The sequence below is a fragment of the Elaeis guineensis genome, chromosome 4, assembly GCF_000442705.2.
Source record: "Elaeis guineensis isolate ETL-2024a chromosome 4, EG11, whole genome shotgun sequence".
Taxonomy (NCBI): domain Eukaryota; kingdom Viridiplantae; phylum Streptophyta; class Magnoliopsida; order Arecales; family Arecaceae; genus Elaeis; species Elaeis guineensis.
The window spans coordinates 78,727,917-78,737,536 of NC_025996.2; the positions used below are offsets into that span (position 1 = coordinate 78,727,917).

At 29.4% G+C, this 9,620-nt stretch overlaps 1 protein-coding gene across 1 annotated transcript in view; it reads left to right on the forward strand.

The window, feature by feature from the left end:
• Positions 1-6,355: 6,355 nt before the first annotated feature.
• LOC105034684 (auxin response factor 12) overlaps positions 6,356-9,620 on the forward strand; it is a 160,353-nt gene continuing 157,088 nt past the window's right edge. Inside the window, exons 1-6 of the mRNA XM_010909924.4 lie at positions 6,356-6,908; positions 6,994-7,109; positions 7,195-7,293; positions 7,381-7,437; positions 7,522-7,677; positions 7,777-7,861. Of these exons, the coding sequence (XP_010908226.1) occupies positions 6,866-6,908; positions 6,994-7,109; positions 7,195-7,293; positions 7,381-7,437; positions 7,522-7,677; positions 7,777-7,861 (556 nt within the window). The 5' untranslated portion in view covers positions 6,356-6,865. The remainder of the gene's footprint in view (positions 6,909-6,993; positions 7,110-7,194; positions 7,294-7,380; positions 7,438-7,521; positions 7,678-7,776; positions 7,862-9,620) is intronic.

The following is a 9,620-nucleotide window of genomic DNA, read 5'->3' on the forward strand; positions in this document are numbered from 1 at the left end:
TTACTGGACTACCAGTTGATGGTGATCCAGTTATCGGAGTTGATCCCACGCTTACCATTCCGAAGTGACAGGCTTTGTGCTTGTGATTGCTAGGGTTTGAGCCCGACGCACACTTTTTTGATCATTCATGACTCAGGATTGAGTGTTTGGATGATCGTTATCGACATTTTCATATTGCGGATGATGCACCAGAGGAGATGGTGCAGTAGTATGTTAGGGGTCAGGTGCTGCGATTATTAAGTGGTATCCTGTTACCCGATACTTCATTGAATAAGATGAAGTTGATGTTTTTGCCATTATTAGAGGATTTAGACTTCGCTTGTAGACTCAGTTGGGGTAGTGCAGTACTAGCTTGCCTGTACAGAGCTATGTATCGGGGTTCTTATGCTGATCAGAGCGAGATTAGTGGTTATCTTGTATTATTACAGGTATGTGAATTAAAAATTTTTATTTTTAATATTCAATTATATTTCTATTGGGTATATCATGTATGATTTTTTTGAAATTTGCAGATTTGGGTATGAGAGCGTATGCCGACTATCAGTCCATTACGACGACAGTTGCTCGAGATGCCATCAGAGCAGCATGATCCTGATGTTCCATTTAGACTAGACAGACCATTGAGATATAGGTATAAAAATATTATTTTTTTTATTTGAAACTTACTATTTTAAATTCGATAAAATTTATTTAACATGAGTAGATTGTGAAACAGATGGAACGTTGCATTCAACATTCATCACGTATTGACGAGAGTGGCACGGATTTATAGGTGCCAATTGGATAAATTAGTTGATACATATAGACGGATAAATTTTAAATTTTTTACAAATATCATTTTACACTTTTCATAATCTATTAAAATTTTAGCTTACTAATTTTTTTTTATTTTAACTCTATCAATTTTTATGGGAGCCATATACAGATGAGATATTAGCTATATTACCGCAGATGTGTACAGTTGGACATGACATATGGACTGCTAGGGTGCCACTTATTTATTTTGATGTGGTAGAGTGGTATCTTTCCGATCGTGTCCTGCGACAGTTTGGTCAGATTCAGGGTATCCCAGAGCAGTTTGATACCAGTCAGGCACTTCATCGTATTAATCGACGAGGGAGAGTTCGTATTGACTGACGTATCAGACATGCAGAGTATATCGATATTTGGGATGCACGTCGAGATCACATTGTTCATGGTGATCCTATTTTGAGAGGTCGTTCATATACCGATGACTACATGGCTTGATTTTTTAGCATTACAGTGCGAGTCATTGGACAGTCTCGGTATGCAGTTCCCGGATACGAGGGTGAGAGTTCTGTGTGCGTCTTTTGGTAAGATTACAAAAATTAGTTTATGTTATTTGTATTATATTTTTATTTTATATTTTACCGTATATTGACTGTTTTATTTTTATTTTGTAGACTGATTCTATGTCGGATGTTGTGTTGGACACTCGTCATGCTTTATCTACGACTGATGAGGACGAACGGATTCGGATACTGTATGAGATAGAGAGAGTAAGTTCCAGAATATTGGTGGTGATTGGTGTTGATCCATATAGCTGTGCGCTTTGGTATAGAACAACCGATGCACCAGATATGAGATATACGCCGTCACCATATATTCCACATGTGCCATCTCCGCATATTCCGCAGATGTCATCAGTAGATGATGCACAGATGCCACCGTCTTTTGATCCACAAATGGCAGCACCTTCTTCTTCCTACATCTCCCAAATGACATCATCGGGTACCAGTTGGCCACATGAGTATGATACTTTCTTTTCAAGCCCATCCGTGTATCCAGATGAGAGGGTTGAGTGGATCGTTCAGTCCGTAGATGATCCGACAGCATCAGTTATTCCTGAGCAGCATGACCAGCAGACCTCCTCCACTGATATAGGGGAGGAGCCATCACAGCAGGAGCAGGAGCAGCCGACGAAGACCTTCCTGAGAAGGTCCAAGCGACCACGGGCACCACGACGTCCTTGTGGAACTTAGTCTTTTTTAGATTTGTACTTAGTATTTTTGTAACATTTATTGTACTATTTTTTTGTATGCTTGACATTTTTTTCTATTTAATATTATTAAATATTAATTTTATTTTATATTATTTAATTTCAAGTGATCGAATATTATGCTTTGTGGATATGGATACACATACTCGAATGTGTTTCAGAACATTAGGAGAAAAAAAGTTATGCTAAAAGGGTTATAGAAATTATAACGTAAATATTTATCATATATCGAATAATTTAATTATGAGATGAATCGGATTGTACTGGTATATCTCGATTTGGTACGGACACGTACAGTTACATACGATGCAGTATGAAAAAAAAATTAATTAATTTAAAATAGAGAAAGTAATTTGAAATGATGTTTCTTATTTGAATTATATTTTTTTCTCATTTCTTTATTATCTTTTCTTTTTTATGATATATTTTAATTTTTTAATTTTTTAAAATTTTCTTTGGGATATTTCTTAAAAATAATTATCTTTTTTAATTTTTTAATTTAATGTTATATTTTAATTTTAAATGAAAAAAATATTTTGAAATTATCTTTTTATTTGAATTAAAAGAAGAATTTTTATTTTTCAAAATTTAAATTTATACTTTTTATTTTTTTTCTCATTTTTTTCTTCTTTGTTTGGAATATTTTTTAAAAAAATAATTTGAAATGAAGAAAATAATTTAAAATGATATTTTTTATTTTAATTAAAATTAAAAATTTAATTTTTTCTAAATTTAAATTTATAATTTTTATTTTTTCTACTTTTTTAAATTTTTTGCTTCTTTATGGTACTTTTTATTTTTTTATTTTTTTGATATATTTTTTTAAAAAAATTAATTTTAAATGGAGAAAATAATTTGAAATGATGTTTTTTATTAGAATTAAAATTAAAATTTTTATTTTTTTTAAATTTAAAATTATAACTTATATTTTTTTCTCATTTCTTTCTCATCTTATCTTTTTTTATGGTATATTTTATTTTTTTAATTTTTTTAAGATGTTTTTAAAATATTTTTTAAAAAAATTAATTTTAAATGAAGATAATAATTTGAAATTATTTTTTTATTTGAATTAAAATTAGAATTTTTATTTTTTAAAATTTTATTTTTTTCTTATTTTTTACTTCTTTGTTTGGAATATTTTTTTAAAAAATAATTTAAAATGAAGAAAGTAATTTGAAATGATATTTTTTATTTTAACTAAATTTAAAAACTTAATTTTTTTAAATTTAAAATATATCTTTTTTATATATTTTTTAAAAAAATTAATTTAAAATGAAGAAAGTAATTTTAAATGATGGTTTTTATTTAAATTTAAATTTAAATTTTATTTATTTTTATTCAAAATTATAATTTTAATTTTTTTTCTCATTTCTTTCTCATTTTTTTGGGTATTTTTTATTTTTTAAATTTTTTAAGAATGATTTTTTTAGATTTTTTTTAGTTTAAATATTTTTTAAAAAAAAATTAAATTTGAATGAAGAAAATAATTTAAAATTATTTTTTATTTTAACTAAAATTTGAAATTTAATTTTTAAAAATTCATTCTAAATTATAATTTATAATTTTTCTTATTTTTTTCAATTTTTTTCTTCTTTTATGATATTTTTTTAAAAAAATTAATTCGAAAAGGAGATTGTCATGTAAAATGATGATTTTTATTTGAATTAAATTTAAAATTTTTATTTTTTTAAAATTTTAAATTATAATTTTTATTTCTTTTCAATTTTTTTATAATATTTTTAATTTTTTTTACAATAATTTTTTTCATATATTTTTTAAAAAAGATAATTTGAAAAGATAATTTAAAATAAAAAGATAATTTAAAATAAAAAATAATTTTTACTTTTATCAAAATTATAATTTTTATTTTTTGGTTATTTTTTAATTTTTTTTAAAAATATTTAAAAGCATCATATGTTTTTAAAAACACCGTTTGGAACGGTATTTTTAAAAATATCGTTTGGAACGACGTTTTTAAAAACATTATACCAAATGATATTTTTATTTTTTTTATGCGGTCTATGTAGAAAATGGAGAGTGGGTGACGTGAATGATAAAATATTATTTTAAATAATATTTTATTATTTTTATATCAAATCAATAAATAAATTAAAAATTAAATAATTTTTATAATTAATTTTTTTTTAATATTATTTAGAAAAGGACACAAATGAGAATAGTGAGACATGTAGGAAGAACATGTACACACGGCAACCTGCATTAAATGCAAGTAACCTTGTGAACAAGCCGTACTTCAACGAGCCGCGCCTAACTTTGGCAATCACTTGCGATGTTAGAAAGATTGTTCTGTGTCACAATGTGTACAGTAATCAAACGCGTCACATTAATTATTTTGCGGCACAAGATTGTCAGTTACGTGAAATTTTATTTTTAAATTTATCATAAATATATTAATGTAAGGAGTATTTTTTTCTAATTAATATAAAAAAATTATTTATTAAAATAATTTAATTTTTATCTTATTTATCAGATTGATGTGAAAACGATAAAACACCATTTTGAAAGGTATTTTTTCATCGTTACGTCATTTTTCATTTTCCATGCAGATGATACCAAAAAAAATAAAAATAAAATCACTAAATGATATGATGTTTTTAAAAACATCATATTATTTGATGATTTTTTCAAAAAAATAAAAAATAAAAAAATAAAAAAAATAAAAATTTTAATTTTGATAAAAATAAAAATTATCATTTAAAATTAGTATCCTCATTTCAAATTATCTTTTTAAAAAAATATTTGAAAAAATTGATGTAAAAAAAATTAAAAATATCATAAAAAAGAATTTAAAAGAAATAGAAATTATAATTTTAAATTTTAAAAAAATTAAAATTTTAATTTTAATTAAAATAAAAATCATCATTTCAAATTACAATCTACTTTTCAAATTAAATTTTTTAAAAAAATATTATAAAAGAAGAAAAAAATGAGAAAAAAATAAAAATTATAATTTTGAATAAATTTTAAAAAATAAAAATTTTAATTTTAATTCAAATAAGAAAGATAATTTTAAATTATTTTTTTCATTTAAAATTAAATTTTATTAAAAAAATATAAAAAATCTTAAAAAATTTAAAAAATAAAAAATATCATAAAAAAGAAAAAATGAGAAAGAAATGAGAAAAAAATAAAAATTATAAATTTAAATTTAAAAGAAATAAAATTTTTAATTTTAATTAAAATAAAAAATATCATTTCAAATTACTTTCTTTATTTTAAATTAATTTATTTAAAAAATATTCTAAACAAATAAAAAAATATCTAAAAAAGTTTCATAAAAACAGAAAAAATGGAAAAAATGGAAAAAAATTTAAATTATTATTTTAAATTATAAAAAAATTAAAATTTTAATTTAAATTCAAAAAAAATAAAAGAAAAAATGCCTTAAAAAAGTGAAAAAAAGGAAAAAAATGTAAAAAAATAAAAATTGTAAATTGAAATTACAAAAAAATAAAAATTTTAATTTTAATTAAAATAAAAAATATCATTTCAAATTATTTTCTTCATTTAAAATTATTTTTTAAAAAAATATTTGAAAAAAATTGATGTAAAAAATAAAAATATTATTAAAAAAATAAAATTATCAAATAATATGATATTTTTAAAAACATAATTTCAAATAGTATTTTTAAAAATATCATATTATTTGATGATTTTATTTTTTTATTTTTTATTTTTTTGACATCGCTTATGTGAAAAATGAAGAGTGATTTGCGATGATATTTTTATTATTTTTATATTAATTTGATAAATAAATTAAAAATTAAATTATTTAAATAAATAAATTTTTTTTTTTACATTATTTAGGAAAAGCACTACATTAGGATACCATCCCGAGCATATGTAAGATGAATTTATTTTATTAAGTGTCGTCAAAACGACTCGGGTGCCTTGCACACAAAGAGGACGGCGGAAAATGAAAAAAAAAATAAATAAAGATAAAAACAAACTAAAGCTAAAGAGAAAATGACCGGTGTCTTTTCCGCACGACCTCCGTACGAACCTGACAGTGACCATCAAAAAGGGCGCAGAGGACGATCACATGACTCCACTCACGTCTTCCGGACAACGAACGGCCACGATGGACTCAGGAGTTACTCCGACGGTCGAGATCGCAGCAGACTACATCCGCAATCTCCCCACTTTTGCCATCTCCTCCCTGATTCGGGTAAGATATTTCTTTTAGCTTTTTCGCTTTTTGAATTATTATTTATATTAAACTATCAATAAAGCTGGAGCCTCTGGCTGACAGTGTGACAGCGAGCGCTCCTTCGCCCGAAGAGACAGCAATAGAAATAAAAGCGGAAGCGGAAAAGAATAAAAAGAAAAAGAAAAATGGAAAGCTTTTGCTTAAAGAGCTCATAGTTTCAGACCTGCTCTCTCCCCCTCTCGCTGGGTTCTCTTCCTTCTCGGAGCTTGGAAGAGGCCTCCCATGGCGATCTCGCGGAACGAGAGCGTCTCCGAGCTCGGATGACCTCTCCTGCGGAGGATTCGTGGGTGGCTCTGGAAGTTCTTGATAGGTCGAATCAGCTCAGCTCTTGGAATTTCTCTGCTCGAGGTCTGAAAAGTGTTCGGATTGGAGGGTTTAAGTCAAGGAGCGAAGCGGATGACTGGTTTGACATGATGTTTTAGCTTCGGATATGGAGAAATAAGGGTATGTCTGGATTCTTGGTAGTTTAGTGGATTCTTGAAATCCTAGTTTAGTTGCTGCTGTGATCTCGGAAGTTAGGAGTGCTGTTTCTAGAGCAAATACTTTCTTCTGATGATGGAGTTTTAGAAGGAAGTTCATGTGAGGAGGTTCTGTTGAGTTTAGTGTGTGCAAGGATGAAGCTTTCGACTGTAGGTGTTGACCAGCAGGCGCAAGAAGGTATTCTCTTGTATGTTCCTTGTCCAAGTCTTGATCTTATCAGTTTTGCGAGAGAAGTAACTTTTTTCTGTGAATCTTGCATCAGGGGAAGAGAAGAGATGCTTGAATTCGGAGCTCTGGCATGCGTGCGCCGGGCCGCTTGTGTGCTTGCCGACAGTTGGTACCCGTGTTGTCTACTTTCCACAGGGGCACAGTGAGCAGGTGAAAGATCGAAACTTGTTGCAGAATCTCTTTGAAATTGGGAGTTGTTGGTGGTTTTCTAATTATGTATTTGCTTTAAATTGAGGTTGCTGCATCGACGAATAGGGATGTTCAAGGTCATATCCCCAATTATCCGAGCTTGCCTCCACAACTGATTTGCCAGCTTCACAATGTCACAATGCACGTGAGTTCTTGCACTTATTTTTCCATCTATATCATCTCATGTGGTAAATTTTGGATGATGAAGTGATGAGTGGTTTTGGCACTGCAGGCGGATGTGGAAACGGATGAAGTATATGCTCAGATGACTTTGCAACCTTTGAGCCTGGTATATGTGATCAGAGATGGTCCTTCTTTTAATTGGCTGTATTATTTATTGCAGAGACCTGACGAAAATTGCTATTGTATGCAGCAAGAACAGAAGGATACTTACCTTCCGATCGATATGGGTGTTGTAAGCAAGCAACCGACAAATTATTTCTGCAAGACTTTAACAGCAAGTGATACGAGTACTCATGGAGGATTCTCAGTACCTCGTCGTGCAGCCGAGAAAGTGTTCCCTCCTCTGGTACTTAAATTTTGAGCAGTTCTATCATTTTCTTGGGAGTAAATCATTAGCAGCATCCTGAGAATGGATTTTGAATATAAAACTGCATGGTTGGTTTAGGATTTCTCTCAGCAGCCTCCTGCACAGGAGCTTATTGCTCGGGACCTTCATGATGTTGAGTGGAAGTTCAGGCACATTTTCCGAGGTAAGCAAAGTTTTTTCTATGTGTCTAGAAATTATCCAGGTACTCCCCAAGCTAGATATAATAAATGAGAAGCCTTCAATCACAGCCTAAGCCTTAACGAACCCGCACCACTTGATGTATACGAAATTAGCTTTGTGGACTGACATATGATTCAGATTTTTGAGACCCAGTCTAATTGCTTACTTCCCAAGGCAACTGGTGGGTTGGATCCTTAATTTAAGCTTGTGAAATTGACAAGCCAGCCCAAGTTTTATGTATGGCTGAGAAAGTAAATGTAGACTTGAAGGCTGAAAGCTGTGAACGCCTTATATGCTATTTCAATACTCTAGACTATAAATACTGATGGTCTAGAGCATGATTAATGATAATCAAATATGAAGATCCTTACCACCAGTCCATCATTGCCTGAAAGACATTTCAGCACTAAATTTAAATATAAAATCATCAAGTTCCACGGTACCATTTGAATGAGGAGGCTTCCAAAACTGCTAAATTCCAAATTTATGTTGATTGCTGCTAAAACCATTATTACATAAGAAATCTAAATCCCAACTACTAAGATTTAAGAAGTATCTCCGCTGGGACTGCGAGGAATGTAATTCTAAATAAATGATCTTGTGCCTATAATGATTTGATAAAACTAAAACACTCTCCAAATAGGTTTTCAATAAACCGAGCATCTATTCAACTCAACTGCCAAAGGCCCTACCTCCGTTTTCACTTTGTTACAGTAAAGAACATATGAGTTCAGCCATCTCATAACAGTCATAATACACTAAACAGAGTTAAACTAAAAGGGAAATTTAGACAACATAACAATTTATTTTCAAGTGAATCATTATAGCTAGGTGCCAAAGGACGCACAAGAATCTCATCCTTTAGAAAGAGAAACTAGCCTCAAATACAAATCAAATATACTAATGAAGATGGAATAAGATTAGAACATGTGTAGACCAATCTGAAACAGACTTGTTGTTGGTTGGCGCACATGTCCCATCGGAGCACAACTTCCCTAACTTGGGGGGCACACATAAACATTTACATACTCCTTACAATGGAAGACACACAGAGACTTGATATTGAAGGCCGACAATATTGTCCCTGTGGGCCAAGACAGTATATGTTTGTTTGTGTGTGTGTGTGTGTGTTTCTTTCCTCAAAACACTTGAAACATATACTTGCATCATGTAAAATCACATTGGAATCATAATAATTTTGAGATATCTGAAAGAGTTCCAAAATTTAAATCATTGTGCAATATGCGCATAAAATCTGATGGCTACATTCCAAGTTTACAAACAGAATGATTCACTTGAAGGAAGTGCTCAAAACTAGGATGAATAACTTGGCAGTAAAGCAATTTTGCAGATCCATGATTTTTTTAATGTAAAAGATCTGATTTAAATGTATGAAGGAATATTTATAACAAATTAAAGCTTATTTAGGGCAGAGGGAAGAGTGCCATGTTATGAATGTCTACTTGTGACCTTTACTTTAGATCTCAGCCATGAATAGCCTCATGAGATGCTCAAATAACTCTCAATTTAATTAGAAAATACCATCAAAACCTTGTTTAATAGATAGCATGCAAATTTATCCATTACATGTAATTAGACTAACTAGTCTTGTCAACCTCTTAAGATAACCCCTCGTCATACCAGCCTGTAAGGTTAGCTTTCCAAGATCCAAAAGCATCTCTACCATGACCCCAAACAGTCCCTAATTCTGTGGGTATTCAATGCACACACTAAGTATGGCT